This window comes from Chiloscyllium punctatum, chromosome 22 (assembly GCF_047496795.1).
Source record: "Chiloscyllium punctatum isolate Juve2018m chromosome 22, sChiPun1.3, whole genome shotgun sequence".
Taxonomy (NCBI): Eukaryota; Metazoa; Chordata; class Chondrichthyes; order Orectolobiformes; family Hemiscylliidae; genus Chiloscyllium; species Chiloscyllium punctatum.
In genome coordinates, this window is record NC_092760.1 from 40608656 (window position 1) to 40628594 (window position 19939).

The 19939-nt window shown below is 38.8% G+C and overlaps 1 protein-coding gene across 3 annotated transcripts in view; it reads right to left on the minus strand.

Moving 5' to 3' along the window:
* ddb1 (damage-specific DNA binding protein 1) overlaps positions 1-19939 on the minus strand; it is an 86643-nt gene that overhangs the window by 31773 nt on the left and 34931 nt on the right. For all 3 annotated transcript variants that reach the window (XM_072592096.1, XM_072592093.1, XM_072592094.1), the window contains exons 11-17: positions 18866-18941; positions 15700-15808; positions 13176-13354; positions 10259-10422; positions 9232-9339; positions 5954-6161; positions 5711-5806 (exon numbers count right to left, since the gene is read on the minus strand). In XM_072592096.1, coding sequence (XP_072448197.1) covers positions 5711-5806; positions 5954-6161; positions 9232-9339; positions 10259-10422; positions 13176-13354; positions 15700-15808; positions 18866-18941 — 940 coding nt within the window. The remainder of the gene's footprint in view (positions 1-5710; positions 5807-5953; positions 6162-9231; positions 9340-10258; positions 10423-13175; positions 13355-15699; positions 15809-18865; positions 18942-19939) is intronic.

Consider the following 19939-nt stretch of genomic DNA (forward strand, 5'->3'; position numbering starts at 1 on the left):
TGGCTGAAGAAATGTCTCCGCATTTCTGTTCTGAATTTAGCCCCTCTAATTCTAAGGCTGTGTCCACAGGTCCTAGTCTCCTCGCCTAACGGAAACAACTTCCTAGCGTCCACCCTTTCCAAGCCATGTATTATCTTGTAAGTTTCTATTAGATCTCCCCTTAATCTTCTAAACTCCAATGAATACAATCCCAGGATCCTCAGCCGTTCCTTGTATGTTAGACCTACCATTCCAGGGATCATCCGTGTGAATCTCCGCTGGACACGCTCCAGTGCCAGTATGTCCTTCCTGAGATGTGGGGACCAAAACTGGACACAGTACTCCAAATGGGGCCTAACCAGAGCTTTATAAAGTCTTAGTAGTACATCTCTGCTTTTATATTCCAACCCTCTTGAGATAAATGACAACATTGCATTCGCTTTCTTAATCATGGACTCAACCTGCATGTTACCTTTAGAGAATCCTCGACTAGCACTCCCATATCCCTTTGTACTTTGATATCTGGTACTGCATCATAAATACTCAATTTTTGTTCTGATAAATTAAATTACATTACATTACAGGTGTTTAACTGAATTGCTTTGTAACTTATCAGTTGTGATCCTGCATCAACAAGTTACAAACTTGATTATTCTTTTAGTACACAGGCTATTCTCAAGTACATAAAATAAAATACTGTGGATGCTGGAAATCTGAAATGATGGCAAAAAATGCTGGAGAAATTCAGCTGGGCTGGTTGTGGTGTCAAGAGAAACAGAGTTTACATTTCAAGTCCATGATCTCTCTTCTTCCGAACTATCCACAATCATAGCCTACTAGGCTGGCACTTGTGCTGCAGTGGTGGTGGCCCTACTCTGGGTGAGAGGGTCAGCATCAAGTTTCATCTTGTTCAGAAATTTATAACAACATTTCTGAACAGGTTAATTACAAAAATTTCCACTAGATAAAAAAAATATGAAATGAGACTGAGAAAAAAATCTGAAAACATCAGAAGTATTTAGCAGAAGTGTAAACCTCCTTTTTTCTGAAGTGCTGGTGCATTTTTAATCTTTTGTCTTTATTCTGCAAATGTGCACTGTGCATCAAAATGGTTTGAATACATATTGCTAGAGTAAAGATCTTCCTATTCCCATTAATCCGGAAAACGTTCTATTGAATCTGTAGATTTTGTTTCTACTTGCCAAGGGTATGAATCCAGACAGTATGTTGCCTGGATTTGACTTGTTAGGATCATTTTATTTAACTGAAACCTAAGTATATATTTGCTGCAAATTTGGCCTTAACAACAAAACAAAAGCTGATTACGCAACAGAAACAAAGATAAAATAGAATAAATCAAACTATTTACATATAATATAATGATTATAAATTTTAAATCACATGGTAAAATGCAAAATTGCATCTGTTCCATCAGTAGCACGGTGGCACAGTGGTTAGCACTGCTGCCTCACAGTGCCAGAGACCCGGGTTCAATTCCCGCCTCAGGCGACTGACTGTGTGGAGTTTGCACATTCTCCCCGTGTCTGCGTGGGTTTCCTCCGGGTGCTCCGGTTTCCTCCCACACTCCAAAGATGTGCAGGTCAGGTGAATTGGCTATGCTAAATTGCCCGTAGTGTTAGGTAAGGGGTAGATGTAGGGGTATGGGTGGGTTGCGCTTCGGCGGGGCGGTGTGGACTTGTTGGGCCGAAGGGCCTGTTTCCACACTGTAAGTAATCTAATCTAATCTAATCTAATCTAATCTAATCTAAGTACCCTTCACAGCACTCAACTCCAGAGAGAATTCTCTTCTCAATCACTTCGACAGATCAGTTTAACTGTTGCTTAACAGCACAAATCAAACCTGTCCCACTTTTTCACAGAAGCCACTAAATAGCAAAAACAAAATCAGATTCTGGGTGAATTTTATCTCCCTAGCCGGAGATGTTGAAATCAACTGTCACAGACTGCGCCTAAATGCAATACTCCAAGTACTGTTCAAGTACAGTGAGGTAAAGGCAAAGAAATTGGGCAAGCAAACAGAAAAAAAAATTAGCTGCAAAGATGAAGGCAAATGCCAAATACCAAAACATTAAGAACATGAGGATGACGTGTAGATACAGATGATGTAGCCAGTGTTCTGAATGAATATCTTATCTCTGACTTTACAAAGGAGAATTTAAACATTCCAGTTCAAGACGAATGTGGAATATTGGATAAAACAAGCACAATGACAATGAATTTACTTGGGGAATGAACTTTCAGGAATGAGGCTGTTAAAACAAATCCAGGAAGAAATAAAGGGTGCTTTATTAATAAAGGCAAGGTACCAGAGGACTAAAGGTTTATGACTGTTGTACCACTACTCAGAAGGATGCAAGGAATCATCGAACTAACTATACCTTAGTCAGTTTGACCTCAGTAGTCAGAAAATTACAAGAATCAAAGTTAACTGCTAATTGGAAAGACGTGGATTAATGGAAGTATGGTTTTACCAAAGGGCGATCACATATTACTAACTTAAATGAATTTTTTGAGACAGTAATGAGCATTGATCAGAGTAGAACAGTGATGTTTTCTATTTTCATCTTTCTAGGACATTTCACAAGGTCCTGCATGACTGAATTTACATTTCAAATCCGGTGCCTCTTCATCAGAACTGGACTCAAAATGTGAAAAGAACGCAGATGCTGCCAGACCTAAACTTCACAGAAATTTCTGTTTTTGTTTCAGATCTTGTTTTTAAAAATCCTATACGACAGATTGTTCAAAAAAAAGTAAAACCCATGGGTTACAGAGCCATGTGGCAAGTTGGCTTCAAAATTGGCTCAGGTGACAGGAGACAAAGGACCCTGGTAGAACAATGTTTTTGCAAAAACAACAGTTTTCAACAGTATCACACAGAGATGAGAGTCTTCTTTTGTTGTTTGAGGCATACATTACTGATTGATACTTAAAAATAGGAAGCAGGATTGGGGAATATATTGACAATACAAAACTTGGTCTTATCACTGATGGTGAAGAGGATGGCTGTCAACTGCATGATAATATCAATGGTTTGGTGTTCTTGCTGGAAAAATAGCAAAAGAGAATTCAACTTAAGAGTAGTGCAAGTAGTGGACTTGGGGACGGCAAACAACGCAAGGAAATATATAACAGGAAAATATTGAGAGAAAAAGGGAGCAAATGAGAGACATTAGAATGCATGATCGAAGTTCCCTACAACTGGCAAGACAAATAGATAAAGAAAAGAAGAAACTTGGTTCATTGAATGACACATTTTTTAAAAAAAGCATGCAATCCTGGAATTAAACAAGAAACTGGCTACACCACAGCTGGTGTTGCATACAAATTTGTGATCCCTACATAACATAAAAAGCACATAATTGTACAAAGATGTGAGGAAAGATTGCATAGCCACTGAATTGGCATTAAAAATCGGTGGCTAGTTTATTCAGCCATTGCACATGGTTTGAATGCCTTCTGTGTTTAACATTTATCGCGTCTTTTGTTTACAATGAGTAAAAATGAATCTGGCTTACTGAACTGCTGCCAAGAGCAGTCCTGGACATAGATGGGAGCCCTGGTACCATCTCCAAATGACTGATCACCCACCCTCCCACTCTTGCTCCTCACACTTTCCCTGGAGTTCTACACAGGGGTGTATCCTAAATACCCCCTTCCTCAGATAGTCACTCCAATGTTGTCCTGTACAGGGCAAGGGGAAAACTGGTCAAAAAGTTGCAGTAAAAAGTTGTGTGCACGCTGCATGCGTTATTTGGAGACTCACCCCACAAAGACAGCAGCAGTCTTACGGTTGGTGTCCAGTTTGGCTGCCAGAGGGGGGGTGGGGGCAGATGGGGACTCACGGGGGCTGGGGGACTGGCCGGTTTGAACAGGGAGCAGGTGCAGGGTTGGTGGGATGGACGGGAGGACGGGGTTGGAGGGCAGACAGGGGAGGGGGAAAAAAAAAAAATCGGGGGCTCACACGCAGTGTGCTGCTGCCTCGTCTCCTGAATGGGGACCAGACTTAACAGAAAACTCCAAGCACCAGGGGAGGGGCATTGAATCAATTGACCAAATAATCAATTATCCGAAATAAATAGTACCCACCCATCTCATTCAGATAATCGAGGTTCCTCTGTATATAGTGTTTGCATGTATATAATGATTAGAGAAAACATTTTAGCTACTATATTCTTCGAAAAACTTTGTCAAAACTGAGGTCAGGTGAAGGAATTAACCTTACCTGTAGGCATTGGTTGAGATTTCCATTCTAAATACAGCTGTACACAGCACTATGCAGTTTATTTCTCCAAAAGAGAAAATATCAACCTCAATGCTTCTACACTTTACTACTTTATGAAAGCCTTTTTATCTCTTCAAATCTAGGTCAACATCTTTATGTAGATCATTCAAAGCAAAGGTCTTCCCATGAATTGTGTAGATAAAACAATGGTCACTTTCAAATACACTTTGTAACTGACTTGTTCATTGAAACAATACAGATACATAATTACTGTTAAAAAGGATATATAAAAAACAAACTGAGTGACATACAGATTTATAACACTTAAGACTACAACTAACTAAACAATTTATAACAATGTTGAGAGTGGATAGTAGCCGATAACACAAATAGGAGCCATTTCTTGTGAACGGTTTGATTATGAGTAATAGAATGACATACTCACATTCAGTTGGAAACCAACATAGCCATAGGTATTAATCATACCATGGCTTGATTAGTGGCTTCTGACTTTTTACTCCAGCCACACCAGTACAATTTATAAAAGGTGTTACAAACAGCACCTGGATTAGATACTTCAGACAAATCTTCTGAACAACAGAGACTGGTAGAATTCCCTGTAACATTCGGACTTTGGACCAAAAAATGTAGTTTGGGATCCTGTTGAGCCGAGTTGGGAGTTACAACATAACTGAAGCAAAGATCAGAGATCTCCAAGTATATATGCCAAAGGCCCTCAACAAAATGAATAGTTGGCCCTTTTGTGCAACAGCCTAAATTGGTTTGAGTGCCATTAGTAACTATGACCAGAGGAAACCAGGTGATGTAACTGCCATTTGCCAACCAAAATGCTTTAACTGAAACAATCTGCAACCATCCAATTTGTACATCACTTGACAATTTGCACCAATATTTTGAGTATCAAAAACAAATAGCTAAAACAAAGGATAAATCACAAACAATTTGAAATTTTTGCATAATATTCCACTAATGTGCACAGATGTCAAAGAAAAGGGAAACCAAAGTTATGTGCACAAAGATGCGCCACAGTTACGATTGAACTCCTGACACATAACCCAAAGTTTAATTTAAAAAAAGGTATAAATGCTGGAAATCCAAGCATTAAAGAATCAAGCTCTCAAACTGACTCCATGGTATAAAAATTGTATGAGTTGGGAGAATGTGTTTTATCCACTCACCCCAAATTAAATTGAGGGATTTTCAAGACTTAATTTAACATCAATTAAGACAGAGAATCTATTCATGCAGTTGAGTACTCAGCATGGTCTTAGTGGATCCACTCCACTAAGAGACACAACTGGTTTGTAAGTTAGCTTAGTGCTAAAACAGGATTTTTCAGTTATGCCCTGCAGCGCAAACTGCACAATTGCATACACATAATATTTGATACAAGACACAGGCAACATCTTGGAACGCTTTCATATATGACTCCAATGACAAAAATTGTAAATGAGGAACACTTACTTTGGAGATTCATTAAGGGGAACTGTTCGGATGTGTAGTTTCTGAATTTCATCAATAGTTCCTATGGTTAAAGTGCTGTTGTTGGCCAAGGCCAAGCTGTTAGATAGAGCAACAAAACAAAAACCGACAGCAGTTAGTGTTTGAATGAAAATGAAAAAGATCATAATTTGTAAAGTGATGCAAGGAAAGGAATCAATCTTTTTAGTGTCTCTAACCTCTGGAGACTGTAAAGTCACCACCAACCTGTCAGGGTATCCCTCAGAGTTAAGAGGACACATGTAGTTCACTTCCTTGAGGTTAACATTTGAGAACACAAGCTTGTGATTGCTGCTATAAATGACAGTTGGGCGGTCTGAACAAGCAAAAACATTCGTGGTAGACAAAGATCTGAAGGTTCGTAAGACTGTTGGCTGAGTCCCCAGTGTAACTTTCTTACGGTCACTCAGCAAACCTAATTTAAAAATACAAGGGAAAACAATTAGGTTATTGCCATCAGTTATAGATATATAATTAAAATAAATTGTACTCTTAGTTCTCCCTCTTCCAATTTTCTTCCTCTGCTGAATTCAGTTTATGATTGAGTAAAGTTGCTGAGGCTTATGATGCTCTTTGGCATTATTCAAATAATCATTCTTAAGTGCTATGTTATGAAGATGCGGGTGTACTTTGAGAGTTAAAAGCAGCAGAACTACCGGACACTACCAAGTGTTCTCAATAAGGCAACAATGTAACACTTGGTTGGACAACTCGATTAGCTTGTTGCTCGGAGACAAAAACAAATTTGAATTCAGCCAATCAGTTTAAATTATACTCAAAAATATCAAACTCCAAAATCAGTTTGAATTGAGTATATTGACATCTCAAAAGCCAATGACATAATCCAATGCTTTGGGGGGTAAGACTGAGGAAAATTGAACCGTTGAGAGGGGATCTGTCAAGCCCAGCATGTAAACAGACTTCCTGAAAAATGGCTCTCTTAAAAGGTACCTTTTCGACCAGTAACCCGTGAGAAAGAAATTCCTAAGATGATGAAAAGGTGACACAGGAAGATCAGAATAGAAGAACGAAAGCTGCCTGGCTTTGAGATAAGTGTGGCTTTGTAAACCTGAATTGGGAGTTTTATCAGACTACTATAATAGAAGGGAAGGTAACAGATACGTTAGAGTAAGGAATGGTAAACAGTTGTTAATTATTCTCGATTGTACTTTAAGAAATAAAGTTGTTAATTTTTACTTTGAATACACCTTGGCCATTCTAATTTTTACAGATTACTGCACGGAATAAATCTGTTCTGTGTTGCTGGTTTTAAATTAAGCAGTAGGGTTTACCCTGTGTCAGAACAGCTAGCAGACTACTCGGTCGTGGAATGGTTGCTATCAAATCTGATCACATCTGTGCTTTTTAGCAGAGATCCGAACAGTGTGATCAGAAATCACTCTGAGGAAGGGTCACTGGATCCAAAACCATTTCTCTCCTTAGATGCTGCCAGGCCTGCCGAGCTTACACAGCAATTTGTTTTTTCATCAAAAACCAGACTTTTTTCCTCAGTTGTCCATTCTGAGTAACTTAATTTAGCATACCTATTTTGCTATGGAGCTCAGTTCAGCCAAGTCAGAGATCAGAAGTAAAACCAGAGACTTTCCAAATGTGCATCAGAAGTTCCAACATTTAGTTATGGGTCCAAGCATTGGGTCTGTGGTATTTTGACTAGTTTATGTGACACATACTCAAATGAAGATGATGATCACTGCAGGGAACAGACCACTTAGAAACTTCTTCCATTATAAAAACAGAAATCGCTGAAGAAATTTTGCATATCTGGCAGCATTTGTGCAAAGAGAAACAGCTCTCACTGATTGCAACATGGTTCCTGTATTTTGTTTGGCAGCTGTCAAGGAGGAGAAAGGCACAAGAGAGGAGAAGGTGCAAGAGGAATAAAGATAATTGCATCTCAATATGTTAGCAAAATAGGATTTTAAATGTGCACATGAACAGAAACTCACCTACATTGTTTAATTTGGCTGCTACCAGGAAAATGGGATAAATAATATTGTGACTGCTGCATTACAAAAACTGAGGTGATTTGAAAATGCCGCAAATAATGACCATAAATACTAGGTAAGTGCCTAGGCAGAGAACCAGGACAAGCAGCAGGTTGTGACCATGATGTTCCCTGAAAGGTGAAATTAAACATTTGAAGACACAAAGACTTGCTGTGAGAGGCAAGTTAATGAACAAGTGACAAGTCTCAGAGTCATCAGATACCATTCAGGATGGGTAACAAAAGTTGGTGCATCAGTGATAAAATTTAGGTGGGAGTCAGTCATCAGCTCTAGGGTGGATGGGCAAATAAAATTCAAAAACAACTTCAAAACTACAAATATCTGAGACCTACCTAATCCACACAGCTGTTGTCAAAAGCAAAGTGAGGACACTTTGCAATGTTGCTCATGAAATAGAGCCAATATAAAAGAAACAAATAAAAAGGTTGATTTTGAATTATATTGATAACTTACCATTTGTTTGATGTATTAAACAGTAACACAGATGTTAAACAATGGATAAAACAATTGCAACTCTAATTACAGACACAAGTACACTCGAGGCGAACTTTGACACTTTTTTTCTCTGAGGAGCCCAACACCAAAATTTTCAATGCATTTTGAAATGGGTACATGATAGCTGGTGAAATGAAAGTTGAGCATGCATGCATCAATGAGGCAAGTACAACTTAATCTTGGGTTGTTTTTCAATTTTCATTCCTCAGAGTTGCACAGCCCATTTTGCCCATTGTACCCAGGGATACCTTGAACACTGGGGTAGTAATCCAATCAGTCTTGCACTTCTGCTTCTCCCACCACTTCCCCCAAATCCTGAAATCTTTATTTCTACCCTCCTCAAATCTGTTACTTAGGCAGGCCCATAGGATCAAGGATTGCATTCTCTCACTCCATTTCAAAGGCTCTAAGCTGTTTGGCAAGTTCAATAAATGTTTTACTCTGATCCTCCTCACTGTTTAGATACTTAAAAATAACTTGCCAACTTTGAAGTTAAGTCCTATATACCCAAATCCAGGTAATATAAGTTTACCAAAAGTAGTAATGATTCCTCCACTGATGCCTCTTGGCAAGCAGCTTTTTTCCAGTCTGAAAATAAACCATTTTATCATTATTCTCCCTTAGCTAGCCTATTGCCAAACTCGTGTATATGCAGTCACAGCAGACCATATTTAAGACGGAGATAGATAGGTTTTGATTGTAAAGGGGATCAAGGATTTGGAGGCAAAAGCAATGGAGAACAGGGCTGAGGAACTTATCGGCCATTACTGAATGACAGAACAGACTTTATGGGCTGAATGGCCTAATTTCTGTTTCAATGTCTGATGGCCTTCACCCAACTCAGGTCAAGTTTGCTAAAGAATGCTTCAACTCAAGTAGACACTTCACTCTGAACAATACTATCACACCTTGGCAAAACAAGATTAGGATCCCAAGATATAACAAAACCTATTATTACTATACCTGTTTCGATTTCAAGTCCAAAATAAAAGAGAGCACCATCACCGAGAGCGCACAGCAAGTAATGGCTGCCTTCAAATGTTGTCATTAAAATGGAACGTGGAATTATCTCTGCAAAAATGATCATGACAGAAAATTGAGAAGGAGGGTGTGACATTTTAAAAGACAACCAACAGTAGATGACAACCATTTATAAGTAGACCAAGCAGAAAAACATACATTTTAACATTAAACCAAAAATGAAGTTCAACATACAGTTCTCGCACACCACTCTACTCTACTCCCCAAAGTCAGGACTTTGTTTACTACTTCACTTATTTTCAATACTATAACAGCAATGAACAAATGAAATGAAAGGCCGATGAACAATAGAGACATTACTTGTATTCTTGAATGGAAAGACAGGATATTTCTGCATGTACAAAAGCCAAATCAATAATACAAAGTTTTATTTTGACCTTTCTCATAGGCAGAAATCAAAGAATAAAAATGCATTCAAAGATAATATACAAGATTATCCAAGACGTTATAGCTACAATCATATTTTAGAAATAGACTACATAGAGTTCCCTCAAGAAACAATTTCTATTAAGCATGAGACTATTATCACTATCCACTCAGCAAAACTCAATAATGGGCACTTAATTTTCTGAGTAGTTATAAATCTCTTATGGCATTCTTCCCACCCATGGGAGTTAGAAGTTTTGTTGATGTCTCTCTTCCCAAACCTTCTCACAACTAGGCACGTGAATCAGCATGTATGATTAAAATAAACATTTCCACTCAACTAAAGCACTGGTTTCATAAAGATTGACCTTGCCAAATAGTAAGGTAGTCTTAATTTAAAAGACAGCAAAGTTTCAAATATTGCCACTTCCCCTTGATTTCTTCACGAGGTATCAAAATGCAACAATTCATTTCAATGAATTTTGACTTAGAATGAATAACAAATAATTAAGTCTTTAAGACCATAGACTATTAAAAGCTCAACAATCCAGCTGTACTGCAAACTATACTGCCGCTCTCTTACCTCCACCAAGCATTTCTTTATGCAGGGTTTCAAATGATGGTAGCTTGAGGATCCGAGCTGAAATATCTGTCCAAAGCCCAACAGAGCATAGGGGTGACATACTAGTACCCTCAGCCAATGGAGTGATGTCTAGGCAAGCAACCTCATGCTCCATCTCTATAAAGCTAGGTGGGATTTCAAAATGGCAGTTAGTCAATTTCTACTGTCGTCTCTCAAAGAGTGCTCTAAACTTAAGATAAGTCAGAAAAATTATATATTTTTTAAAATGGAGATAAATTGTATTGGTTTAGGTTTTTTGACAAATTGAGCTCTCATTTTAAGAGCCCCTTTGTTCTTCCACACAGATTTACCTTGACACTAACGAGGATCACCAGAACACATGAAACTGCAAATTCCAAAACAAAGCAGACCACCCATCTCACCCAAATGAGCTCCATTAACCACAGAAGAGCAAGGAGTGCCATTCTGTTCATACTTTCCCTTCACAGTTATACCATTAAAGCACGTAATGAAGTTCTACTTTCTTCCTTAAAGTTGGATGCTTCAAGTTAATACAACCCATTCAGTAACATGTTATGGATTGAAAGTGAAGAGGGTTACTGAGTTTGGGGAACTGAAGCAGTGTGAAATTGGGCTACACGATGTGCTTATAACAATTGGGCTTATAACTTGAAATGTTGATCTAAATTAAGATTAGACTTAAAGAATGAAAGTCTTTACTTATTGTCAGTGATTTATAAAAGAAACAAGTTTGCACAATTCCAATTTAACACCAAGTTTACGTCCCTGGCCAGAAAAATCACATGCTGAAGAGACACTCCAAGCCTTGTCTGTTAAACGCTTTATAACGGCCTCAGACTATGAAAAGGGCTCTGTAACGTCAGTAAATTCTTTAATGGGTATGGGATATAGCACAAAACTATCCTATACGATAATCTGCCACTAAGTGGCAACTTTTGAGAAGATTTGTAGCTCAGGTTGAGGTTCAGGTTGTAAGTTTGCTCGCTGAGCTGGAAGGTTTCAGACATTTCATCACCAGGCTAGGTAACATCAGTGAGCCTCCATTGAAGCGCTGGTGTTCTGTCCTGCTTTCTATTTGTGTGGCTTTGTCTATTAAGGTGGGTGATATCATTTCTGGTTCTTTTCCGCAGAGGTTTGTAAATCCAAATTGATGCGTTTATTGATGGACTGAGTTTGAATGCCAGGCCTCTAGAAATTCCCGCTCGCAGATACCAATACTTACCAACAGGTGGCAATAGACCCAACTCCACAGCTAGAAAACTGTGCCACAACCTCATTGAAGAAACTTCATAAATCAGGACAAATTAACAAAACAGATCTCCAAAAAATGAAACTGTATGGAGACAACACACCCCACTTCCACAAACTAGACCCCCTTCCACCATCCCCCCCCCTCCTCCTCCTCCTCCCCTGACCCGTGGTTATGTTACCAGGAACACCGACACACAGACTAGCTAAGGAGCTCCACCGAAAACTGAAATAACTCGCAAAAGATTCATGACACTCCATTCACTTCACCAAGAATTCCTGGACACCAATATAGAAGAGGACGAAACAATGGTCTCCTTTGACCTAACAGCCCTATTCACATCAATTACCAACAGCCCGGCCAAAGAAACTCTGACCACACTATTAGAGGAACCAATGACACAAAACAGCAGACAGCACCAATTTCATCAGCAAGGATAATATCCTCAATCTAGTAGATCTGTGCCTCACCATCCACTTCACCTTCAATGCCAGCATCTACAATCAAATGGAACACCAATATCAGGATTCTTAGCAGAAGCAGCAATGCAGAGACTCAAACCAACAGCCCTCCCCACTAACCAACATAAATTTTGGGTCCGCTATGTGGATGACACCTTTGTCATCACAAAATGGAACAAATTAGAGGAAGCCTATATCATGAAAAATATCCTTACTGGCATAAAATTCACAAAAGAGAACAACAGACTCCCCTTTATCACAGTGGAGCAAACAGCTAATGGAGAACTTCAAATCAATGTTTACAGGGAAGCAACACAGATACTCATCTACAGGAGCAATCATCCCAACACCCACAAATGGAGCAGCATCAGGACATTATTTAAATTGGCAACAACACATTATAGCACCCAGGAACTATGAGCAGTGTATTCAAGAAGAACAGGTACGCAATAAAGATAAATCTGTCGATTCCTAAAGAACAAACCCAAACAAGCAGACAATGTACCAAGAACCTCTAGCCACATTACCGTACAAAGATATCTCTGAAATGACTACCAGACTGCTTCAATACCTTGGCATCATGGTAGCTCACAAACCTACCAACATAGCAACTGATGTACCTAAAGGATCCTATACAAACAACCAACAAAACAAAGGTTATTTACAAAATACCATGCAAGGACTATAACAAACACGACATCGGGCAAGCAGAAAACCAGCCACCAGGATACACGAAACCAACTAGCCATCAAATGACATGACCCACTACCATGATTATCCTTACATACAGACGAAGGAGGGCCACTTTGACTGGGACAACACATCCATCCTAGGACAGGCTAAACAGAGACACGCACAGAAATTCCTAGAAGCCTCATGGAACTCCATCAATAAACACATCGATTTGGACCCCATTTATCAACCTCCAAGAAAAAGAGCCAGAAATAATATCACCCACCTTAAGAGACCAAGACACAAACAGAAAGTAGGACACAACACCAGCACTTCACCGAAGGCTCACTGATGTTACCTAGCATGGTGATGAAACATCTGAAAACAAACCTTCCAGCTCAGCGAGCAAACTTACAACCTCAATTAACTGGCAAATTTAAACTGATGCATTACAAAATAGCTGGTGTGCAAAAGAGAAGAAAGTCGATAGGCACCATTACAACAGGTTGATTACCTGATTTGTCTGAGCTCTTTCGGGTGAATCTCCAGGTAGTACAATACCCGGCCCACTGCTACTACAACTTGGCTGTTATTACAGGATGCAACACTGATATTCTTTCCGTTTGGCTCCTTCCACTCACTAACCAGTGATTTAGGTTCTTGGCTGACCAGTCGCACCGAACCAGATGTTATCTGCATAGTTTTAACAATTATTAGCACGTGAAAGGCACTAAACTTCACTTAAAATGTTAGAACTCAGTTTTGAAAATAACATGTGGACCATACATATGGGATACAAGTCAATAACTCCACCTCAGATACAATAAAACTACCATTCATAATACAAAAGATTTTGGAAGATGAAGAGAAGACCCAAAGGGCAAAGTTTTGTCACAAAGCACTGGATTGGAATAATATTTGCATTCATAAGAGTTTTACATTTCTAAGTCAAAAATCACAACACCCAGGTTATAGTCCAACAGGTTTATTTGGAACCACTAGCTTTTGGAGCGCTACTCCTTCATCAGGTGATTGTGGAGAATAAGAGATTTTAAGACAGAATTTAGAGCAAAAGTTTACAATGTGATGTAACTGAAATTATATATTGAAAAAGACCCAGATTATTTGTTAAATCTCTCATCTTTTAGAATGACCAGGTTTGTTTCAGTTCTTTCATATGTAGATCACAAAACTTTTTTTATAAAAACGTTACATTCTCAAGTGCATTTTAACAGTGGGCTGCACAGTGGTTAACACTGATGCCTCACAGCACAAGAGACCCGGGTTCAATTCCCACCTCAGACGACTGTCTGTGTGGAGTTTGCACATTCTCCCAGTGTGGGTTTCCTCCCACAGTCCAAAAATGTGCAGGTTAGGTGAACAGGCCATGCTAAATTGCCCGTAGTTTTAGGTGAAAGGGTAAATATAGGGGAATGAGTTTGGGTGGGTTGCGCTTCGGCGGGTTGGTGTGGACTTGGTGGGCCGAAGGGCCTGTTTCCACACTAAGTAATCTAATTGGTGTCACATCGACCCAGATAAGGTATTGAAGGTGTTAATTCCCTGTCAGACTGTCTATACCACAATGGTCAGACTGATTCTAATCTAAAAAACAGATTTACAGAATCTTACATGGATTCATGCAGTTTTTCAGCAAAGCAAAAAGCAATTCTGCATGTACAAATTCACCCCACAAACTAATATGTGTATGCGTGCATATATGGGTTTCTAAGCATTTCACTTCCCAATGGTGTTTCAGCATTAATGGCAAACCTATAGATGGAATTTTGGGCATTTATAATTTACTGTTTTCTCATAGAAGAGTTAAAGAAGAGATGTATTAATGTTGATTTAGGTCTTAGTAATGACACTTTGTAGTATCAAACTTTGTAAAATCACACAGCCAACAACAGACTGACAACACTAGATGCAATCAAACTGGCAAAATTTCACATTTTAAAGACAGCCAAAATAATATTATATTCAGGCCAACTGGACAACTTTATTAAGCAGGGCTATCAATTACGCAAAACAAAAATTAAGTACCTTATAAGCTAATTTGATGAAAAGGAAGCCAACTTGTCTAAGTCTTGCTGCATTCAAGTACTGCTTCTTCAGCAGTAATTTCAAATGGAGTCAAAAATTACACAATTATCAAACAGTACACTACTTTTCCTTAATTGCAGGAATTAGCAATTAAGTGTCTGAGGGTAACTGGGCTTAGGTAGCAATCGGCAAATTCTTGTAATGATTGGCTTCAACGAATCACAACCGTTTTATTTGGTGTCGGTGTGATTCCAATCAGATTTCACCTGATCGGAGGAAGGGTCACTGAACCTGAAATATGATCTGATTCCTCTCCAGATGCTGCAAGACCTGCTGAGTCTTTCTAGCAATTTCTGTTTTTCTTTTGCCTGATCACCAATGCCTTTAGCTTTACTAGTGCACCCTCTTGGTACACATTGGTCAAATACTACCTTGACTCGTACTTCTCTAATATAAGACTATGCTCGTATTTGTATTAAGGTTGATGAGGACTATAGTTGAGCAAGTTGGCAAAAATCAAGCTGTGCAGTGAGTATATAATTGGTGGCAAAGGTACATTTGTTAGCATTGTTGAACGTGCCCCCTCATTTTGTTCATAGCAGGGAATAGGCTTATTGGGCAATTATTGGCTGGTTTAAATTTGTCCTGCTCATGGGGCAGCAGAGATCTCTCAAGTTTTCGATATGCTCTTTTTTTTTTAAAAGAAGTTATTCTTAGAAGGCCTCATCCAAATTAGGATTAGGAAAACAAATTAGAATAAGATAGAAAGAAATTCTAATGTATGACAGATTTAATGTTTAATTATATTTATTTACTTGTTAACACAATCTGTTATATGAATAACAGGATTTCAAATGCTGAATGACAACACTTCTTCCTTTAGATGTCTGACAGTGTTCACTGCAAGTTAGAAAATGGGGACACAGATGTACAGGAGCCAAAGATATAATATGTTCCCCTACTTGAGAGAAAGTCACATCAAACATATCTCTCACCTGAATGAGCTGCTGATGAGCCACATTTCCACAATAGAAGGTTTGTTGGTCATCAACGAAGCCTGGCATTTCAGTCTCTTCTACCTCCTCCCCATTGAGCATCAGCACACTACAATAACAATACACAGCAGTTAGTGAAAACTTATGCTGAATCAGCTTCAGCCAAATTTGTTTAGGAGTTTTTCTTTATTCAGTTGGCTTACTACTACTCAGATTCCAGGACAGGCCTGGAGATCATTTTCAGTGGGAACTCTCCATTCAAGTACACCAAATCAGAAAAGATGTTTGGGTTTGCGAAATGCATAATCATCCACTGTCATCCCAAAACAATGAAAGAGAGCATGGACCCACTGATCACACAAATTCAACTCAAATACAGGACATCTTATTTTTACTAAAATATGGTCTAACTCAGCCACCCAGTAGCTACAAACTTCCAGTTACTTTAGCAGACAGTTGTAATCCCATTTATGCTGTTCCAAGAAATTATTTGCACAGTAGGTGTTCGACAAGGTTCCTCATGGGAGAATGGCTAGCAAGGAATACAGGGAGGGCTAGCCAGCTGGGTACAGAACTAGCTCAAAAGTAAACAAAAGACGGTGGTGGTGGTGGTGGAGCATTGCTTTTCAGACTGGAGGCCTGTGACCAGCAGTGTGCCACAAGGATCAGTGCTGGGTCCACTGTTTTTTTGTCATTTATACAAATGATTTGGATGTGAATATAGGAGGTATAGTTAGTAAATTTGCACATGACACCAAAATTGGAGGGGTAGCAGACAGAGTTACCTCAGAGTACAACAGGATCTTGATCAGATGGCCAATGGTCCAAGGAATGGCAGATGGAGTTTAATTGAGATAAATGTGAGGAACTGCATTATGGTAAGGCAAATCAGGGCAGGACCTATACACTCAATGGTAAGGTCCTGGGAAGTGCTGTTGAACAAAGAAACTTTGAAGTGCAGATTCATAGTTCCTTAAAAGTGGAATCTTAGGTACATAGAATAGTGAAAGAGGCATTTGATACGCTTTACATTATTGATCAGAGCATTGGATATAGGATTTGGGAGGTCATGTTGCAGTTGTACAGGACATTGATTAGGTCACTTTTGGAATAGTGTGCGCAATTCTGGTCTCCCTCCAATAGGATGGATGTTGTGAAACTGAAAGGGTTCAGAAATGATTTACAAGGATGTTGCCAGGGTTGGAGGGTTTGAGCTACAGGGTTGAATACGCTGGGGCTGTTTTCCCTGGGGCATTTTGGCCAAGGGGTGACCTTATAGAGGTGTATAAAATCATGAGGGGCATGGATAGGGTAAATAGGTAAGGTGTTTTCCCTGGGGTGAGGGAGTGCAGAACTAGAGAGCATAGGTTCAGGGAGAGAGGGGAAAGATATAAAAGGGACCTAAGGGGCAACTTTTTCCACAAGAGGGTACTGTATATGTGGAATGAACTGCCAGAGGAAGAGATGGAAGCCACTACAAGTACAACATTTGAAAGGCATTGGGTAGGTATATAAATAGTCAAGGTTTAGAGGGCTCTGGGCCAAGTCCTGGCAAATGGGACTAGATTACCTCTGGATATCTGGTCAGCATGGATGAGTTGGACCAAAGGGTCTGTTTCTATGCTGTACATCTCTATGACTTTAAATAGTTAGAAAAGTGGAAGGCAAACGAGGAGCCGTGTGCTTTCAGCAACCGAGAACCAGCTAAAGTGCTTTATCACCACACGAAGTGTGTACTAAGTGCAAAAGAATGTGGACAAAAGGGATAACTAAAAAGGGCAATTATAAAATATATTAACTTATGACAATTGATGCAATTCCCATAAGGATTGATAACTTCTAAAATGACATTTGAATTCTTAATCACAGATTTGAAGGAATTACTTTCAATTTTTGAAGTGCTAAGGCTTTTAACAAAGCAGACTAAAAGCAATGCTAACTCAACATTGAGCAGAAGGCAATTAAGATTGTAAATGCCAAAAAAGATAAGCTTTATTACTATCAAAAAACAATTAGCAATCTAGTGTTGAATACACCATTTCAAAAATGCTCTTCACAGAATTACATTGGTTAAAAGGGCACAGTCCAAATTCACACACTGCTTTCAACTTGCTTACATCTCACCATTGCATTGGTTTGTAAGCAACCATTCAAAGGCATTTCGTTTTTGGCTTCATCTGGCAAGAACATGGATAATTTCTCTACCTTGGCCTTTTGATAAATCTACTTGAGTCTTGAGAAAAATAGGTTCAACTGCTTCAACCAGAAACTGTCCTTGCTTCTGCACTCTGCCTGGTAGTTTAAAGTCAGCAAGCTCCTGTCAGTTGACTACTCAAGCTGAAGTCTTTTGTCCTTCGGAGGAAATCTCTTTTTCTCTCTCCCAAAGAATACATAGAGGCTGAAAGTCTGTCCAGTTAGTTCTGCTGCTCTTCCAGGTGTGCGTTGTGAATTGCTTTTGGACAGTGCCATGCTACTGTCGCCACACTGACAGAACTGCATCAAGCCATCTAAGATTTGTTGTTGGACAGAAATCAAATTAAATCTCCTATTTCACATGACACCTTCTTCCCTTGAATAAAACAAACAGCCTAAAACAATAATCATCTTATAAAACCTTGCACTGGTCACTCAATACAGAGACCAACTATCTGAGGAAAAAGAAACTCAACAGGCCAATAAGTATTTTTTTTCTTTCATATCTTAGTAGAATTACAACCAATTTTTAACCTTTGAAACATCAAATTTGAAAAATAATTTTGTCCACTCTTTAAGAGTGTCATGGAGTACGAGGAATTTTCAAAATGTATGTTTGATTACTGTTTTGCTTTTGTACAAAATGTAAAAAAACATTGAGAAATAAATTGGAGCTTGACTGACATTAAGTTGTTATTCAACCATTTAAGCTTCTTTGGAAATTTGTGCAGCACTGGCGAGTGTCAATTACATTCAATAAATTACCACTAATGAGACAGACTCAAAGTAACGATTCATCTCACTTACAGTATGTAACACTGGATCAAACCTTCCACTCTCAAATTCCCAAAAGACAAACGTCACTTCTGTGACTAACCACTGTCACGTTTTACATTATTTGATAGTGTTAAAAATTTGAAAGCAAAAGTCACTGAGCAAAATAAAGCACAACAGTGAGAAAACAGCTCCTTACCGAGTCTGTCCAACAAATGAGAGAACCAACATATCATCAGTGTCACGAGTAGAATCAGAACGCAATGGCCACAGACCTAAGGACAGAACAACCAGGAAATGAAGAAAACCTTGCACTGTAGAATGCATGTCAAAAATGCCTCCCAAACAATAAATAGAACATTAAGTTTGCACACAGCCTAGTCTGTTTATGTAACAAGTAACCAGCTATAAGAAAGATCATAATCAGTCTTAGGACATCATTTCAATGACCAGAGTTTGAAAATCATGTTGAGTGTTTCAGTACTCAAATTTGAAGTTGCAAAGGTACTTGTTTTTCCATTCTGTAATTAAACTAAGACAAGATGGTGCCAATACCATCCTGAAATAATACCATGAGATCTTTCATGCTTACTGAACAACCAAAACAAGAAGACCAAGCTTCAACTCAACATCTAATATGACAAACAGCACTTCCAAAAAACAACACTTCCTCTGACTCGTCTAAAATCAAGAAAGTACAATTGCCAAAACTTTCTGCAATCTGGAAAATAGGAGGACACAAATCCATTTTTACTAATTTTCACTCAAATAAATTATTACCTGATGATATATGCAAATAAGCTTTGGTACCTTAAACATCCATCTTCATGCGTGAACCTCAGCATGATTTTACAATTGGTAACAGGAATTGTATCATTGAACATTACTTAACTCTGGCAATGCACATTGCAAAATCTTTAAAAATTTGGTTTCAAAACTCCTAAATGATCACTGAAAGCTAAGTGGAGAATGAGATCTTCTCTATTTAATCAGTTAAAGAACTTCCCTGCAAACTGTTTCAAAGGAAAAAGTGCATCAGATGTTGTGGTACTATGCCTGACAGAGCAAAGTACTGCACCCTCAACTGTGAGCCCCACAATCTGCAAAATGAGCAGGTACAATAGTTGAGTGAAAATATTGGCCTGAAATGTACTTCAGAAAGTGATGGAAAGTATCCAAGCCAATCATTCACAATATAAATCTTAAGTAATCAAGGTATGTCAGACCATGTGAAGCCACAATCTAAACTGACTCTGCACCTTCTGAGAAAAAG